Genomic DNA, 20,798 nt, shown 5'->3' on the forward strand with positions numbered 1-20,798 from the left:
TCGAGTCTTATTCTAATTTCCATGAGGTGGCGCTGTCATTCTGGAAAAATAAAAAAACCATTTTGGCTAAAGCAGAAAGACATACAAATATCACAATATGATATGTTTTATTGGACAGAATAAATATCATAATATCAAACTCAGCTCCTCGTAACAAGGAGCTCTTGGTCACCTCCATTTCAATTTATTGGCAATAAAATAGAGTGGTTTCCATTGTCATCCTCCAGGATATTTTTTTCCAATTACTTCCTTTCCATTCTTTATTACCCCAATATTCTCCTATTTTACTATATTCACAGCTTTGCCTACAATTCAAAAGCTTGAATTCTCTTTTATTACTTCACTTTCTAGTTCCCAATCTCCCTCTGTTATGAATTCAACAAAATAATTCTGGAATTAATTTTGAAAAGAAAAAAAAAAAAGCCGGAGACCCCCTCCATGAAACAGATAGAAGAGTAAGATTGTGATTCTAAAATTCAAGTAAGATATAAGATCAGGTCTTAGCAAAAACAGCATTCTCTTAATGTAAGGGACTCAACAGAGAATGCTCTGACCTAGGTATCAAAGTGTTTTACAACTGACATTGTTCTATTTATAAGCACTTTTAATCAGTTTCATTGTTTTGAAATATGTGGGGACTTTTATTTATTTATTTATTTATTTATTTATTTATTTATTTATTTATTTATTTATTTATTTATTTATTTATTGGTACGATTTATATGCCGCCCTTCTCCAGAGACTCAGGGCGGCTTCCAATGCATTAAGCAATAGCCTTCATACTTTTGTATATACCTGCTTAGTAGGGCTTTCGCCCCCCCCCCAAAGCGGTGTTCTTTTTGATACAAAGTCAACTTATTGCCCCCACAAACCGGGTCCTCATTTTACCTACCTCGAAAGGATGGAAGGCTGAGTCAACCTTGAGCCTGGTGAGATTTGAACTTTCAGTAATTGCAGGCAGCTGGTGCTACTTAACAGCACTTTAGTCTGCTGCGCCACCAAGGCTCACCAAGACTTTGGTGCTCTCTGAACTTGGTTGTTTCTTTGCAGACATTTCATAACCCAACATCAGTGCTAGTACTGATGATATTACTTAGTCAGCTAATAAAACATCTGCAAAGAAACAACCAAGCGCAGAGAGCACCAAGGATCCCATAGTGCAACCTTGAACTAAACATATTCTCTTCTGTTGGCTCTGAAATCTGCCACTGTACCCAGGGATTGTGGTGTCATGATCTCAGTTGTCCATGTTTTTATTACCCTTAGAGAAAAGTATTATAATAGCAATAGCACTTAGACTTATATACTGCTTCACAGTGCTTTACAGCCCTCTCTAAGCAGTTTACAGAGTCAGCCTATCCCCCAACAATCTGGGTCCACATTTTACCGACCTCGGAAGGATGGAAAGCTGAGTCAACCTTGAGCCTAGTGAGATTTGAACTGCCAAATTGCAGTCAGCCAGCAGTCAGCAGAAGTAGTTGCAGTACTGCACTCTAACCACTGTGCCACCATAATGCTCTTTTATTGGATCTATCTGCAAAGATAATCTGGAAGCTCTAAGTAATTTAAGACAAATCAAAATGCTAGAGGAACAAACAGGATAATACACCAAATTGCTGTTTGTTAATATTGTTGCTTATTTGTTTCTGGGTCTTACAGGTACTTTGTGGCATATATTTAGTGAACATCTAACTGCTGCATATCAGGAGGAGAGAACCATGTTAATGGTGGCACCATTGTTTTCTCTGTTTCCTCTAGGTACTGAAAACGTTTTTTCTTTTCCCCCCCAACAGTTGTCTTAATTATGCAATTCGTTTCATATTAGTTTCGATCTTTTTAAATGCTTTGAGTATGTTTTTGCTTATTTAGTCTCCCCTTATAGGAACCACCTCAATTTTTAAAAACACACATACAAACAATTAATCATTACTTTTGCTTCCGTTATGCTTTGCTTTGATCTCTGCCTTCATTGATCCATGTTCCTGTATCTGGGTTGCAAGGAATTACAGAGCCCAGAGCCTCTAAATCTCTTCTTTAATCTGCCCTTGACTGGCTGTAAAAGATTAAAGAAAGGACTGATGCATCTGACTTTAAAACAATAAACTGCTTAGTTTGTTACTACCTTTTGATTCAGTTAGTTGTAATCAGGTAAGGAGGGGTGGGGGTGGCATGGCTCAGTTGCTCAAGGACTTCTGGAGGATATTCCAAAAGCAGACAATGTTTGCTGTAGGGTTTGCCCTGAGAAGTTTGTAGAAGGACTGGGAAGGCCTTGCAGAAAAGCTGCCATGAATGCATCACTGGAAAAATACTGAGGAAAAAAAAATCCATTTGCAATTTGGTGGAATGTTGCAAAGAACTCTCGTCCCCCTCAATACAAATATGCACATAGATTAGAGCTGGTTCAGTCAGAAGCAAGGGTGGGAGTAGAAAGGCTAAGGCCAGTCTTTCTTACAGTATACTGTCCCAGTCCTGTTTGTATGCATGTGGGTGAGTGTGCTTCACTGCTTTATGTCAGAAGATGTTAGGCCACCCCTACAGAACTCAAACAGTTTCTAGCTGTTTTACATGGCTGTGGTGCAGAGGTGGGATTCAGCAGGTTCTGACCAGTTCTGGGGAATCGGTAACGGAAATTTTGAGTAGTTCGGAGAACCGGTAAATACCACCTCTGACTGGCCCCACCCTCATTTATTCTCTGGCTCCCGAGTCCCAGCTGATCAGGAGGAAATGGGGATTTTGCAGCATCCTTCCCCTGGAGTTGGGAGGGAATGGAGATTTTACAGTATCCTTCCTCTGCCACGCCCACCAAGCCATGCCACATCCACCAAGCCACACCCACAGAACCGGTAGTAAAAAAATTTGAAACCCACCACTGCTGTGGTGACAGTATGTCCTCCTGTGGACCCAAGAACATCTTAATCCAAAGATAAATTGGAGAAAAATTAGTTGTTCCAAATTTTTGCAATCTGGGCTTGTTCTCTGTACAGTATTGTTGACAAATAAATGATAAATAGTTCCATCTAAGGAACAGGACAGGACTGAAGAACCTGTGACTCTTCGGATATTGCTAGGAAATTGTAGTATAACTATCACAAGGTTTTCCATTCTTGAGCTAAATATTCTACGGTTCTTTGCTAGGTGGGGTAATCATCTGATTCAAAATTCAGTCTCTGTCAGTATTTAAGCAGTTGCTTTGAGAAAGGTTTCTAAGACAAGGAATAGCAGCAATGTCCATTCCCACTTGCTGGGCCATCTCCCTGTACTCTGTCTTGGGAATGCTTATGCAGTGCAGAGCCCAGAGGTTCATGAAGGAAGGAGGCATGTTAAACAAGTAAATCCATGCATCATATGGTTTTTTTTTAATAGCTAGTGTAGTCCACATTTCAGTTTGAAAAAGGATCCTTTGAAAAATTTCCTACTCCAGAACAGGAGTATCTAAGGCAATGTTCTCCAAATTTGCTCAACTGCAAATTTCCATAGATTCCAGCTGATATAAAATTTTAGAACTTGTAGTACAACATCAATTGCTGGTCTAAAAGACGTTATCTCCTAGCAGAGAATATATAGGGCTCTCTGACCGATAGCCATTCTCCAGTTCAAAATTTTTATTTGGGGCTATTAGATCTGAGTTGCAAAAATCTAGTTCCTCACTAGATGACAGCAAAGAAATACAGAAAACTTTCATTCTTTGCTATAATCTACTGGGCATATCGATGTATATGGCCCAAATATGGGAGCAATATCTATATTCTACATTATATTCAGTGGTGGGTTTCACTTACCTTTGCTACCAGTTCGCTCGAGCATGCGCAGAGCGTATTTGATGATGTCTGAGTCGGTGGGCGGAGCCTCCCACTGCTGCTACTACCGATTCGCCCGAACCGGAGCAAACCGTTAACAACCCACCACCAATTGTTGGTGATTTCAGTGTCACTGGAAGGGGCAGAGTAATTTCTTGGGAGGTTTTGTTTGTTTTGTGAGGTTGGATAGAAAGAAGATTGGGGGCTCTGGACACGAGGGTGCCCCTCAGAGGCAGGGTTTCAGCAGGTTCTGACCAGTTCTGGAGAACCCGTAGCAGAAATTTTGAGTAGTTCGAAGAACCGGTAGTAAAAATTCTGACTGGCCCCGCCCCCATCTATTCTCTGCCTCCCAAGTCCCAGCTGATTGGGAAAAAATGAGGATTTTGCAGTAACCTTCCCCTGGAGTGGGGTGGGAATGGATATTTTATAGTATCCTTCCCCTGCCACGCCCACCAAGTTACGCCCACCAAGCCACACCCACAGAACCGGTAGTAAAAAATTTTGAAACCCACCACTGGTGCCCCTCGGAACAATGCTAAATGTTGTCATCAATGATCAGGCATTCTGCTATAAAACACCATTCCACAGATTGCCCTATCCTATTAATGCTGTGTAGGTCTTTGCCTCAGTAAAGATTTGAACGGAGTGTGTATACATGACCACTTCAACATGGCCAATTCAGTTCCCATTTGCATCAAAATCCTGCATCACTGCCTAAGGAAGCTGGGATCTGACACACTGGGAAAAACTCAACAGGGCTATTGATTGGCTTTGCAGAGGATGACTGGAAGTTCCAAAGAGGCAGAGAGAAATACTGGAAAACTTTATGGATATACAAACACGATGTCTTGAGCTCCTTAACCTTTTAATGGGATAGTTTGTATTAATATATGTTGGTCATTTCTTTTTTTGAAGCAATTCAAAAAGACACAATTCCTAACTTGCACTTTATTTGTGCAAAATTATATAATTTATCCTCTCTTGCACTGTCTGAAAACTGACCCCTTTTCATTAACCTGCTCATTTATTGTCTTTAACAATTTGGCAGGGGGGAGGGAAAGAGGTATTTGGTTTTCCTCTTGTTTATTTGCAAGTGTATGAATTAAAAAGGCAAACAAATATTCAAACTTTTTATTGAAATTGCTATAGGTCCTGCAATTTTGTTCTGCTTTTTTTTACCACTGTTGTGGCAATAAACTTTATGAGATAGTAACGGAGAATTCAGAATTAGAGCGCACTGCAGAATCAAAGATAAATAAAGCCATTCCTGGCAAATTATGGAAAAGCAAAGTCTCAGTGGGTTCTAGCATCCAGCAGACTATCAAAATAAAGGCATGCTTAGAGAAAACTGAGTATTTGGGGAGCTTAGACATTTAATCTTGCCTGTACTTTTCCAACTGGATGGGATAAGGTTAAAACAATTTTTTTAAAAAATAATCATAGTATTCTCGTATTTGAAAAAATGAAACTCATTCTGAAACAATAATTTTTCCATTGTTGATAACATGAACACTGTGATGAGAACAGCACATGACGGAAGGTCCAACTTATTCAGAGTGTTGGAGTTTTTAAAAGATCCCAGGAGAAGCAGCAAAATGATAACAGTGGCTTCTGTTAATTACATCTGAGGCTTCAGTTTACCAAGGGGAGTGCTTGATAATAGACCTGGCATTAAAACAAGTGATTTCATGCTTCCTTCCTGATGCACAACTTGGAGCAATGGTGCAACACACACACACACACACACACACACACACACACACACACACACACACGTTGGATGGGGTTAGAAAAATGATGTGTGGAGAAATAAACAAATTTTGAATTTACAGAATGGCCCACTACATTAAATTACTGGGTGAGTTTGTGCAAAATACCTGAATACAGAAAGGAGATCTACGGCTAATACCTGGGAGCTTTGTAGAACTTTTAAAAAACCTTTCAGATACCCCAGAAGCAAAATAGTAATTTCACCCATGCACACACTTTCATCACAGGTGAATCCTGTGATAGTGTAATTTCAAATACTTAACCATAGCCCTCTTTTCTCATTGACCCTTCCCCATAAAGTAACTTGCACGCATGACCTTCTGAAAGCATTTCCTGAATATGCATTTTTCAAATCTAGCAATTCCATGTTGGCTAGAATACACATCTAATTGAAGAAAGGTATTTTTATTGTTTGTTATATTTTATTCCTTTCTCTTTGTAGCAGAAGGTTCTTGATACATAAACATATATACCAGCCCATCGATGTATCTCATAATGTATTTATGTAGTTAGTTTAGTTATTTAGTTAGTTATTATTTCATTTGTATTCCACCATTATTTTTACAAAAAACTCAAGATGGTGAACATATGCAACACATCTTCCTCCTCCTGTTTTTCCCACAATAACCCTGTGAAGAAAGAGAGAGAGTGAGTTGCCCAAAGGTCTTCCTGGAATTCAGGTTTCCTGCACTGGACCCTGCTCTGCTATAGCATTTTTTTGGTTCTAGCCCTATTTAGGTTTATATATCTTCATGGCACGAAAAGTTACAAAGGGCAAGAAATACAGTAATGCTCTTTGGAAAGAGACAAAGGACCTGTAATTACATTCCCTAATATAACACCCTCTTTTATTTTCAGGCAATATATGCATGACATTTATTAGCTTTTTCCTACAATAAGAAAGTAAAATTTGATGTAGGGCTACTTTTATTGGGCTTGCATCATCCAGCAGTGAAGAAAAAGTTATAAAATCATCAATGTTAGTTGAGTGGCGTTTTCTTTGTATATATCGTAAGCGTGCAAATATTTCTTGTAGAACCAGAAAGGTAGATGTCTTTTTCATGAATTCACTCTTCCAAACATAATTCTTAAGTTGTAAAAGAGACCAAAAGGAAACCTTATCAGTGGATCTTTATGATTCTATTGTCAGTTCAGTTGATTTCTCTTGTCCCATCTAATCCTTCAGACCAAAGTAAACTTTCATCATAAAGAAAGCTCACATAGACTTAGAAGGGCAGTCCGTAAGTATGTGTCTGACAATTGTATAAGAAATTCCAAATCTTAACTGTTTCATTTCTTCTTTGGAATACAATAACCAAAATGTCATAAGATTCTGGGACTTAGTATCACATATTTTATATAAATAGTTTGTCCTCCTTACAATTTAGCAACTCTTCGTGTGTTGAACAGCATTTATCTCAAACTATCTAAGGTTAAGGACGTTCTGGTAAGAAAAACTTGTCTCCTTGTGAATAGACCATACAGGACAATTATCAGTGGCTATCTCAAATAATGATAGTCCTTTCCCAAAATTCTGCTGTTTCCTAAACTTGGTGTCCAGAGCTACATTCTGGTATAAATAATACCAAGCTGCTACATATTTAATATAATTTTTGGCTTGCATTTGTTTGTACAACATATAAGAAAATTAAATATGAAATATGAAATCATATTGTAGGGCTGGTAGAATAAAAGTGACTTCACTTGACACACTACAGGAAATGGTGGGTGTACATTTAGAAGATGGAGTCATAATAGTCCCAGGTGATCTTTGAAAAAATGATAGGATAGTATCCTGGATGCAGAAGATAAGGAAATAAATGCAAATGCATCATTATAATTAGCTCTATCAGTGAGATTATTTTAGAACTATTTGAGGCCTGGTGTCCAGAATTTTATTGTGGATTCTTTTTTCTTTATAAATGTTGACTTTACATTAGAACTATATCTTTTGTTTTGTTCTCAGAGTAACAATAGGTCATTCATAGTTTTTGTATACTATTTTCATGCTTGCTGAAAATTAGCTACTACCGTATTTTCACTTTCATAATCCCAAGAGCAAAATGGGTTAATTCCCAAACGCAGAAAAGATCTGAATTTTGCTGATACCTCACCTTCTCTAAATTTTTCCACTGGATTGTGAATGGGGAGATTTAATTAGAACAGAGAGATTACCACATTTTATGTGGAAATGGTAAATGTTTGGAATGTTCTTTATATGTTACATATAGACAGGCAATTCCTACAGTAAATTGTGCATGCTATGTTTATATTTTCTTAAACCTTGTTTCGTGGATATTTTAACAGGAGGTATGGTTTTCTGGATCTATTGACTATTAGTTATTTTCTGACTTTGTTTATGAAGTTTAAAAATGTAGATCAGAATAATAATTCTTTTTGGTACTTAGTAAATTAAAGCTACACTAACCAAGACCAGACTATTTATTTCTATTCTGGGAATAGGAGTTTGTGTGTTTATTTATTTAAAAGACTTGCATGGCCATCCATTTTATGTATCATAATCTTGGGTGGATCATAACAACAATAAAAAATATACCAAAAAAAAAAATCACAAACCAGCATCTAGAGAAAAACAAGTCCTGATGCTCTAAACCAGTGGTCCCCAACCCCCAGTCCGCGGACCGGTGCCGGGCCGTGGAGTACCTGGCACTGGGCCGCGAAGCGGCCGGGGGACATGAACGCTGCAGCGCAAAGGCTCCTGGGCCGTGAGCAAAAGCTCCTGGGCCGTGCGCAATGGGCCGTGCGCAAAAGCTCCTGGGCCGTGCCCCCACCCCTGCACGCGCTCAGCGGGCCGCGGCGATAAAAAGTTTGGGGACCACTGCTCTAAACAACAGTCCCCAGTAATTAATCTACTTGGTTCCACCTTCACTCTATTGCCAAAACATTCATTCATTCATTCAATCATTCATTCATTCATATTTATATAACTGCCTGTCTTACACTAAAGTGACTCTAGACAGCTTACCGAAAAATAATAAATTACATTATTAAAACAGACATAATTACAATATTATTAACATTAATAATATTAATAAGCTTTACAATATTATTAATAACAAGCTGATATTTTGTATCTGTTTAATAGGATTTATTGATAATGGAAATAGTAGTAGCACTGCAAGACAGCAAATGCATTGTGAGTATTAAGCATTGTGGATGTTATGCATGGAGTAGTTAAGTGGGAAGATATAGGCAATGTTAAGTTAGGATAGCCAGAAGGTCATGTGGTTTGTAATGACAACTTGAACATGGCTATGATTGTATTTTGTTCCCAATAAAAACAGCCATGGGGCAGAATGCTGTGATCTTATACTAAGGACACCTGAAATGCTCATTGGATGCAAGTTAATTATTGAAGCTTACCAGTTTTTATATTATATACCAGTCTATATTCTGATTTCTTGTGCTTAGATAGTTGATCTTTACTTTACTTTACTTTACTTTTATTTGATTTATATACCGCCCTACTCCCGAAGGACTCAGGGCGGTGAACAGCCAACAATAAAATACATACATACAAAATTTAAAAAGCAGAAATAAAATCGAATTAAATAGTTTGGCCCAGACAGATTAAAAAATCCCAATCAATTTAAAACAAATTAAACTTTGAATATTAAAATATTAAAAAATATTTAAAAATTATTTAAAAAGAGGGAGAAAGTTAAGTATATTGCAAAGAGATACCATTGTGAAAGAATCAATGTGAGTGTATTTCAAATGAATTAATACTTTTGTGCTGTTTTATTATTATTGCAGGAGTAGGAAACCCGTGGTCGTTGAATATTACTGGAATTGCTGGGCAATGCAGCAGATCCTATTTGACTTAAGGAACTGTTACAATTTTACACCAGTCTTTGACCAATAATTGTAACAATATTTCTAAAGCCAATTAAAACTAAAAGCCAAGACTACCTATTAAACTAAATTCCGTATATGCTCCTTATGAATTACCGTAATATGATTCCCAACTTAACATCCGTGAATTTCCTTTTATTGTGGCTGATGGCTGCAGTGCACTGAACTGACATTTTAAATGTGCTTTTCCCTGCTTGTTATGTGTACTCCCGTAATGGAAATTCGTGTTTAACATCTGAATATTTCTTTTCTTCTCCAGTATAACATCTGCCGTATAAGGTCTAAGATAATTCAGGGAAGGTCCCGATTTACAGAGATATTTGGGAAGATGTGGAATGTTATTAAGGAAAAGAGGACTGTAAAATCTCTCGTCCTAGTTAATCCACAAAAAAATGGGAAATTATATGTTATTAGACAGAATTTATTAGTTTTTGCCAGCTTTCTAATTCAGCGTCTGATTTTGTTGTAGGCTATTTGTGACACAGATAGTCCTCGACTTATAACCATTTGTTTAGTGACTGAAATTATAACTGCCCTGAAAAAAGCGACTTATGACATGTTTTACACTTACAACCTTGCAGCATCCTCATGGTCATATGATCAAAGTTCAGGCACTTGGCAACTGGCATACCGTGTTTCCCCAAAAATAAGACCCTGTCTTATATTTTTTTGAACCCCAAAATAAGCATTTGGCCTTATTTTCGGGGAAGGTCTTAATATTTTGGGGTGTGTAGAACAAGACGGGGCTCCTTTTGCCGTCTTACCTGATTTCCAGCTCTGTCTCCCTAATCCTAACCAGAGGAAATAGTGGGGACTGGCTGCACATGCGTTTAAATATTTTTGGGGAGGGCTTATTTTTGGGGGGGGTATTTTAGTGCATGTGCTCAAAAGCCCGATTGGGCTTATTATCAGGGGATGTCTTATTTTAGGGGAAACAGGGTAGGTTTATCACAATTGTGGTGTTCCAGAGTCATATGATCACCATTGATAACCTTCCCAGCTGACTTCTGACAAGCAAAGTCAATGGGAAAACAACTCTCTGGTGAAAAGGTTATAAAATGGGGGAAAATTCAATTAACAACGGCCTTGCTTAGCAAGGCAAATTTTGGGCTCAATTGAGGTTGTAAGTCGAGGACTACCTGTTCCCATGCTACAAGATACAGATTTCAGGTTCCATTGCTGTGTTTTGTGATCTGTTACTATAATGTTTTGTGATTTACTGTTAGCGGTTTTTGGTGCTGCATTCTATTGGGTCTCTGAGTTATGAATGATTTCCTCTTGCTGTTATCAATGACTTTCTACCAAAGTGGTTAGTAGAAAAATTTGAGTCTTGCTTTTGGTTTTCAAATTCAGTGTTATACAGAAGCACAGAAAAAGGAGGAGGATTAAATGTTTCCTTATCAACATTCATTAAAATGGTCAGCATATTTGTGATACATTTTGAATTCATAAATAATAAAGGAGCTGAGATTCATAGCAAAGACATTCTGTTCAAAATATTTCTTGCATTGCTTGTTTTCCATCTGCTAATATACAGGTCCTCATTCCTACATAAATCAGAGCACTCTTCCCAATATCATATCTGCATATGCAGATTCTAAATGATGGTATAATAAACAGATTAATTTAAATATGTCATATTCTTAATAAAATCCATGTAAACATTCATAGTTCTCTTTATTTTGAATAAATTGCTTGAGAATTGGTTTGTTAAGACTGCATTCATATTCTCTGAATTTTAATTTTGTTTTACATTGTTTTTCCATAAATCGTTTAATAGTGTATGGTGTCCAGAGTCACAATGGCATCAGGTGGCCTATAAATTAGATAATGTATATATAGCTGTAGTAGAGTTACATGAAATAATGACAGCTATAAACCTAATGCTTTTAATATCTGGTTTACTTTAATAAATAATATTCTACTATAGGAAATAAAAGGTTTTTTAAAAACCAATCATCAACCAGGGTCTAGTAATTAAAATATTTCTTACATTTTCATTTAGAAATACATGAATATTTGGGGTTTGTTTTCATTTCCTTTCTGATAATGGAATTTATAAGAATATTATTTTCCAAAATTTATAAGAGTATTATTTTCCCTAACTTTGTGCTCATTCTCTTGATGTTTTCCTGCAACGTTTGCTTGTTCCAAAAGAGGAATATTTGCCTGTCTCTCAAAGGAGCCCAGATCCTTGAGTGGAAAGTGTTATTGAGTCCCCCTGAGTCCCTTCGGGGAGAAGGGCGGGATATAAATTCAATCAATCAATCAATCAATCAATCAATCAATCAATCAATAAATAAATATTAAAATTGCTTTTATACCTCACATTGTAACTTGCTACCACGATTATTCCTCCCCTGTTTAATTCTATCCGTATTTCTTTCTAACAACAGAAGGACACCCGCGCCTCCCCCCACAAACACTTTTAATGAAAAGAGTCTCAAAATGTGGAGACATGTAATTGAAGCTACAATCCTGAAATATTCCCAGAATATCTTTCCCAGAATATGGCTAAATGGGGTAGAAGTGTGGTAAAATACACTGCAACTGGTTGTCAGACGTATTCCTTGGCGTCGGGGACACGTCCTTGTTAATCATCAGTTCTGTCATCTCGCCGTCCCCTTCTAAGCAGTAGGTCTAACAGTCTTCAAATGAATTATGTTCTGGGGGGGGACGGGACGGGACGGGACAAACCGAGCTCCGTTGATTAATCATTCCGTGAACTGGGCGATACGAAGAATTGTGGCTTGAGGTTTCTTTCAAGAGGCAGCACAGAACCTTGTGAATTGGGATCTCGATATGATAAGAGCAACCACAGGTTGGAAAAACGCTGGGAAATGTTGTCCGTAGTAAGCCGCATGATTTCCAAAGAGAGTCAGTAGAAACAGCGCTAACCTACTCCGAAGTAGTGCTAACTTACTCCTGCTTTATTATTCACAGTGTAAGGTTGCACAGCCGCAGGAATGGAAGGTCTGCCTTTTCCCGCTTCTGCCTCCCCCCTCCCCATTTAAGAAAAGAAATAGAAGCCCCCTTTTGCAAGTTGCAGGTTGTTAGGATTCCCCTTCTTGCGGAAAAGGGCTTGCCCCCTCGTCCTAGGACCATCCGCTTTGTGCAACGGAGAGGTGTGAACGGGCATCAAAAGGATAAAAGGGACGGCTGGCCGTGGTTGGGCGTGGGCTTCTGGAAAAAAGGGAGTCCGGGAACCCCAGTTCTTCCTGGACTGGCAAAAAAACAACCACCACCAAAAAATCAGGTGCCTCAATATCTAGCACCCTCACCTTTGCACCGTATACGCCCGCAAGCCCCATAAATTTCGTAGGCTTAGGGGTGAAGGGATCCTTCCAGTCCGAATGTATATCACTCACCAGGGCTTTCCTTAAAGGATTATCCTGCCCCCAAATGCAATTACTTGGACCACGCAGCAGCTAGCATCACATTTCGTGGGCCTTCCGCAAAGATGGATCTCATATATATCTCATATATATCTCTCATTTTTAGGACAGTTTTTAATAATATAAAATATTAAAAATAAAGTGATGCAAAGCTTCCTTTGATGTTGGTATTTCCATGTTTTAATTAGCTATTCCAGGCTGGGTATCCTAAATTAACTAACCACATAGTTGGAGGCTAGAGCACCTTCAGATTCTAAAGATGGGGCAGGAAAAACAGCCTGGCCAGGCATCCTTTTTTATCTATACCCATTAGGGTTTCTGCCAAAGGGTATAAATGAAATCACTCCCAGTTTATTATGAAAGAAACTTTAAAAAAAAATTTACAAGTGATTTTTTTTCTCACCTTCTGAAACTTCAGTTAAGAAAATTCCCTCTATCAATCCCAGTGAAGGTCTGGGATTTTTATAATTTACCTTTCTTAGCATAAAAACTTTCTTAATATACACTGAAGTATATTCAAGGGATTTGGGGGGCAGGGGAGAGGAGGGGAGGAAGGTATGTGTGGAATACCAGGCTAATATCTATTTCCCTGTCTTATATGGCTTTTTTTTTTCTTTTGCAAAGAAAAACAACAATTTTAATTAAACATTACAAAACAATTATTTCAGACTTGCTTGCGTCAAAATCCACTGATTAAGAAAAATCTAGTTTTGCTCAAAGTGGAAAAATGGTTTCTGGCTCTTATACTCTTTAAATAAAGAAGTACAGAAAAAGATATTCCTATGATAGATTGTGATTATTTATGTTAATATTTAGAAAGTTCCCACATATTTAGCCCAAATTTTTTGGGGTGCTTGATCAAGGCTGACATATTCCTCAAAGTGTTTTAGTCTGGAGACATCCAGCAATAATTTCTAACTACTACAAAGATATTGGCTGGTTGTGCTGGGAGTATTGTTCTGGGGAATATCTTGGGCACCAGGAAATGCCCAAGGCATTGTGGAAATACTCAAGGCCACCTCTAGCTCATCTTAACATGTACCCCATTGGGCATATCAAGCAAGAGGGCTTACATATTAGTTTTGCAGGGAGAATGAGCCTGAAATGCTAATATAAGATAATATGGTGGCCAAATTAAGGGACTCTCCCTCTTACAAAATGAGTTGTTGAATTTTTTTATATCAGATTGTTGAAATTGTTAGCAGAGGGGTCTCCTGTAACTGTAACTGTGTGGTGCAGTCTCGATGCATGCCCGAAGTCTGGGAAAACTGAAACATCTACTGACATTCTTTTCTTCCTGGGTCATTTCCCTAATGAGTCCTTTTGTACCTGGAATTCTTTGCATCCTCTGGGAATTTCTCAGGTTTTCCTTGCCCTGTAAGCGCAATCCTTATAAGGACCTTCAGCCCCCACCCCCGTCCCTTCTATCTGCTTAGTGCCATTTGAATTCGCCCCAGTGGCTTCCACTTTGATTCCGGGACTTTGAAATGCAAACCTGCCTTTCAATGCAAATGCTCCGAGAGGTTGGCCCAATAATAAAAAAAAAGGCTTTTCCTCAGGGAGGTGCCTTTGCAAAGTTGGGAAGGGAAGGAAAAAAAAAAAACCTGAGCAAGTAGTTCAGGTGAACTGTTAATCAGGAAGAGGCTGGGAGTTCTCTGCAAAGGCAAGCCAGGGAAGACGCTGCTGAGGCGCCGGGCACATTATGCACGCTGAGCTACTTGGGGATGATGTATGTGGGTTATCTGTTGGATAAGGACACCAACATGTACCCCAACCCGGTCAGGCACCCGGGCCTGAACCTCAGCCCCCCAAATTATGTGCCCGTGCCCCCTCAATACTCGGATTTTGCCAGCTACCACCACATGCCCGGAATTAACAGCGATCCTCATCAGGGGCAGCCCGCGGGTACCTGGGGTCCTCCGTACCCTCCTACTAAAGAGGACTGGCACTCCTACGGCGCAGGAGCCCCTTCTGTCGCCAGCCCGGGGCAACTAGGATACAGCCCCTCGGATTTCAATCCAATTCCGCCACCCGGCTCTGGACTGCTGCCTCCGCCCATGAGCGCCCCAGTCCCCCAGCTCTCCCCAAACGCGCAAAGGCGCACGCCTTATGAGTGGATGAGGCGCCACGTTCCCACTAGCAGCAACAGTGGTAAGGAACTTGTCTCTCTTTCTCTCCTCCGTCTCTGGCTTCGGGGAAGGGTCTCTTTTAGGCCGGGAGGACGAGCAGTCTCTACGGTCCGACGACTTTTTCCTTCGCGTTTCTGCAGGGTTGAGCTGACCACTTTATAAGGTTTACTCTTCATTATCTTTCCCCATCAACTTGTAGACACAAGAATTTGTGGTCAAACTACATTTTAACACGAAAAGGGAGGGATACTTGCAAGAATTGGCTACAGATCCAGGAGGTTCGGAGGTGGTTTTCTTACACAGAAGGAAATTCCACTTGTGCAATGTTTGCTAATTATAAACAGTTTGTCACATGTGATGCCTGGAGTTATACATGGATATTCTTCGATTGATGAATCCATGACTTGGAACGGCTCTTCTGTTTCTCAAGCAAAGAGTTCCTGGTTCAGTCCGCTAAAACGATAAACCGATAGGAAAGCTGGTTGCTGGTCAGAATAGCTTTGATTCTTAGGAATAGATAGCCGTATTCTAGTCAGCTTGACTGGGCAATAATGGACCAGATATCTTCCCATATTGTGATTGGCTACGGCCTCCCAGTTGATGATCACATCAAGATAGAATTTGGATCAAATGAACCTTATATAGTCAGTATAATGTAAGTTTTCACAATTGTTCACATATTTTGTCAAAACTGGAATCATAATGTAGGGGTTATAGTATAACAGTATAGGGTACAGCTACAGAACTACATTCAAAGGAGAATTTCAAGGAAATAGGATGAGAGTAATATATAAAAATAAATCTAATGGACTTCTGTTTGTGTATGTATGTGTCTGTATATTTGCCTAATTTACATTGAAAGGAATGACTAGAACTTTCCAAGAACTACCTTTTAAGTCTTTCCCAATATCATTGTCAAACACGTCACCCAGATTCTGACACTGAGTCACAAGTTAATTTTTCTCTCATCAAGTAAAGCTGTTGTAAACTGCATTTTTTCCTCAGTCTAGTTTACTGAAACTTTCTACAGAGAATGATAATCGACACAGGGAAAAAAATCAAATATTGTGAAGGCTCTGGTAAAGAAAGTTTTGGGAATTGTCTACATGTGGGTGTGATTTAGCAAATCAGCCAGGAAAAGATAAAAATAATTTGCCTTTTTGTTAAATTATGGGAACATCTGAAAGGTTACGGTACATAACTGCCTGCTTCATTTTTTTTGTTTATCAAAGTACAGCTATCTTTCATTGGTTTCGACATTTGATGTCAGCGCACACTTGATGTTTTTATTCTGTACGGCTACTGTTATCAAATTCTACTGTTTTCAATTAATTTCATTCTAGCAGTTTTGTTTGTTGCACTCCTTTCAGTATGATGGAGACACTACATAGCTTGGATAAGGTGTATATTGATATATGTGTCAATACTAGCTTTATTCTTTAGCACTAGTGTTCAGCAGTATTATTCCACTGGTAGATTGTTCCTCTTCCTGTACAGTCTCTGAAGCTTTCAGTGAACCAAGAATGCCCTTTGGGCAATTGTTAGTCTTCTCAAAAATCCTCCCTCCCCATCATTCAGTATGAAGTGGATTCCTGTACAGCAATCACAAGTAAAAAGGCGCATACTGTATACAGTATGAAAATATGTAATCTACCACTTCTTTTTCCCTTAAGAATTCAGGTAGAATTCAGTATTTGAAAAGGCAGTAATTTCTGTTTTCTGATTAACATTTCTGTGGAAATGTTCTTGTGTATTTGCTCATGTTTAAGCATCTGCACAAGAATATTTACTACCTATTAGTTGCATTCTTACTTTCTCTAGTCTTCTCAGATGGTTATATTCCCACCTTTCAATTTATAACTGGTTGTTCTCTAATCTAAAAACAAAACAAAACTATTGTGAATACAGAATAATGGCATCTTTGTATCAAAGTGTGTATGAGATAGTGATGTTCCTGTACTATAAGAAAATGTTGAGTACTTTTTGGTGAATATATAAGTTGCTTATCAGTACGAACTCCCCCCCCCCCACACTTTTAAGTGAAAGTTTAATGGCACAGTAAATAGGTTCAACTAATGAATACATGGCACCTTAAATTTTATGGGACAAAAGTAACACCAAGTGTGTGTGTGTGTGTGTGATTTAATGACCCTTATTTGTGAGAACAAACTCCATTGATCTCAGCTGAGTTATTTTTTAATAAAGAGGTTAAATTTGTAAAAGGTTTTCTTTCACATATGAACTATTTCCTACCTTGATCTTTAAAAACCCGTCCTATGAATATAAAATAGGATTCTTCGCAGAGATATCTATATGCATCCTAATAAATACCTCACATAACTTTTAGCTTGCTTTTTATTGTAACTTTGGGTTATAAAGCTGGGATTTATAACTGCATGGAGAAAAATAATGCAGCCATTTAATTTGTGTGTGTGTCGTTTTATTTATTATTGTCTTGTAAAACAAGTCTACATTCAAACAGTTTGCTTCTCTCAACGCCACTACAGTAAATGTTAAGAGATTGCTGATTGATGCATATTGAACTAAAATTAGTTCTGAATGTTGCAGAACCGACTTGCTGTTCATTGCACCTTTTTATGTTTTTTCAAACGGGATTCGATATTTTAAAATGCCCAAACCGACTGGTTGTAAATGAGCTCCCCTGCATTTTCTGAAGACAAGTAATTTATCTGCATTTAGGCGGTACGTTCCTCGCGTCTCTGAGCAGAAAAGGGCGCGAAGCCACTTTCCCGCCAAACCCGGTGTGCCTTGTTGCTTTTTTTCCCTCCCCCAATTCAGGCAATCGCCTCCTTCCCTTTCCCAACTTCTTTCTCGGGAGCGTTGGATCTTTCCAACGCCGAAACCAGCCTCTAATTTTGCGGTCGTGCTGAACTCTTGAACCCAGGGCGAGAAAGGAGTTTTAAGGGAACCCCGGGGTGACGCGGTGGGAAAGTGGAAGTCTCTCCCCAGGCGAACGCAAATGAACATTCTGGGGTGACAAAAACCCCCGCAACCGGTGCCCAGTTCAAAGGCGGCAGGCCGGCGACCTGCTTCATGAAAGGCCCTGCCAACGCCTCAGTCAAACCCGGGGCAAATTTGCAAGCGTGCTGCTTTGTTATGTTGATAGGCGGAGGGGCTGCGTTGCGGCGGGGCGCCCAGCGAGCCTCCTTGTTCTCAGCTTTGAGGATTGGCGGCTAAGCGGCCTTTGAAGTTGGGGCATTTCCACTTTCCTGCAGAGCTGCAGGCTGGGTCGCCCATAGGAGGACACCGTCGCCCTCGCACTGGCAGGACGCTTTGGCCCATAATAGAGAATAGATATCTTTTATTGTCATTTTGTACTGTGGGCACACTGGCACACATTAAAATGAAATTTTGTTCCCATACAAATATACATACATACATACATACATACATACATACACACACACATATATGGGTGTAGGTATATATGTATGTATATAGCAAGTGTATGTGTATATATATATGTGTGTGTGTGTGTGTACAGTTAAAGAAACCCGAGATATTAACTGTACACACATATATACCTGTGAAAACTTACATAAACAAATATATATATATATATATATATATATATATATATATATATATATATATATACACACACACATATACACATAAACACATGTATGTATATGTATATAGCAAGTATATAGTTATATATGTGTGTGTGCAGTACTATTCAAGATGGACAGTGATTTTATATATATATAAAACCACACACACACACACACACACATAAATGTATAGTTCACAAAGGTTGATACTATAGGGAACAAAACTGACTGAATCTGGATGTTTTGCTTCAGACACTGAATCTGGACCTTCTGTTCTCCCAGAAGGTAGCAAGGAAAACAGGTATTGAAGAGGATGGTAGTGTCCCAGACAATACTGCGGACACTGGGCAAGCATTGCTTATATGTATTCGGGTGAGATTGGTTTGTAAAGAGAAACGAGGACAAGATGGAATAACGCACCATGCTGAAAACGTAAGCCTAAGTGTGCGGTACGTCTAAATCCATCGTCCCTCAGGAGTCAGGCGGCATATAAATTTAATGATGATGGCAATGACGACTTCAGTTGGATCGGAATCGAAAAAAGGACACTTGAAATGTGTGGTTGTGAACTGTGCTGGAAGGTTTGGTTGTGTGTTTTGTGGCTGGCGCTGTAATGAGCCCCAAAAATCAAAATTTTCAAGTTCCCTTGGTTTCAGAGAATGAAGTTTAGACATGTCCTTTCCCATTGAAAGCAAGAGGACTTGGGAATATCTGTCTTCAGAAGTAGCTGCCCCTTCATCTTAATGAAATTTACATTCAGGAAAATATATATTTTCCATGCAGCCGGGAGTGGAGGCCAGGGGTTTTGTTTGTTTCGTTCATGCAAGTATTCATCTGTCACAAAAATGTATTTCCTTTCATGAAGTATGTAGTGGCTGCCTTGCACAAGGTTTAATGAATAGCTCCACAGCCAAAATGATTGTTTCCCTATAGCTTCCCGCTACTCTAGAAGTTATGTGATAAAACGATCCCTGGATAATTTACTGTCTTCAGCCTTCTTTGTGGTCTGATCATATAACAAGTTAGCGCAAATCAAAATATGTTTTGAATCATTAGTGATCTGGGTAGGATACTTTTATCTTACAGGCTCTGGATGACATGCAATGTTACACACTGGAAGGATCTGATGGAAGAAATCTTACTTTCCCCCTGCAGTGCTGCTGTGTTGTTGCTCTGAGAATCCCCAAATTATTTACGGGCTGTTTCAATGAGGGTTGATAAGGAAACTGCATGGAGGAGATTACCTCTTTTGTAGCATTTAACATACAGATGATCACATGTCTAATACAACAAGAATGAGGAGCGTATTAATTTATGTAATGAAATCATTACATAAAATCTTTCGCATCTTTATATTTATAAGATTTAGTTATCCAAGTTTCAGACTGGATATATTAATCCATAGTAACACATTTTGGGCATTGCTCTTTCAACTTGTTAGATTGTTTACTAAGAGCCTGCAAGACTAATAATTAATAGGAGGCTCACACTTTTGTTATCTGAATGGTTAACTTCAGAGTCTTTTTTTTAACCTGGAAAGAATTTTAAATGAAAGACTTGATACCATCTTAAATTTATCAAAACTAGATCAAATTATTTGTAGATTTTGTTTTATTACATAACAGTAACAAAGAAAACAAAACTATTTTAGATTTTGCATAAAATAAAAACACAATAGAATTATATTAAGACAGAAATACTGACTGAATTACCTCTAACTAAATTAAATCTAATATGATTATAAAACATATCTTGAGTTTTGTTTTCTATCTTCTAGATTACAACCAAGGAAATTGTTTGTCTTTAATGCGACTGATCTTTTTATTTCTTAAACACCCTGTAAAGTAACATACCATATTAGAAAACAAACTACAGAAGAAAATGTTGTTAATATATAGAGAAATAGATATATAGTACATAATAGCATTTAAAAAGTTACACATATACAATTTATTTCAAAACTCTTAATATCTCTCTATTGAAAGTTTAACAATATTTTTAAAATGAATGCTTCTGGGTTATTCCAAATATGGATTAAATATATAGAATCTTCGATAATGCTCACCAGTGGTTTCATGTCCTTAAAACATTAAAATAGTATCATTAGTTTTTGACATTATGATTTATCAACAAATTGTATTTAGGGAGTATTGGACTCCCCAAAGAATGTTTTTGTAATGATGGAGGTAAAAAAAAATATTGAGGTTTCATTTTGGAAATTGTGCTCTAATTTTATATAATGTTATGGGGAGATCT

General features: G+C 38.3%; 1 protein-coding gene across 1 annotated transcript in view; it reads left to right on the forward strand.

Annotated features, from left to right (window-relative positions):
* Window positions 1-14,562: 14,562 nt before the first annotated feature.
* The window catches only part of CDX1 (caudal type homeobox 1), a 31,448-nt gene continuing 25,212 nt past the window's right edge, over window positions 14,563-20,798 (forward strand). Inside the window, exon 1 of the mRNA XM_034408733.3 lies at window positions 14,563-14,989. Coding sequence (XP_034264624.2) covers window positions 14,563-14,989 — 427 coding nt within the window. The remainder of the gene's footprint in view (window positions 14,990-20,798) is intronic.

The sequence above is a fragment of the Pantherophis guttatus genome, chromosome 2 (genome assembly GCF_059756535.1).
Source record: "Pantherophis guttatus breed Tessera chromosome 2, ASM5975653v1, whole genome shotgun sequence".
Lineage (NCBI taxonomy): Eukaryota > Metazoa > Chordata > Lepidosauria > Squamata > Colubridae > Pantherophis > Pantherophis guttatus.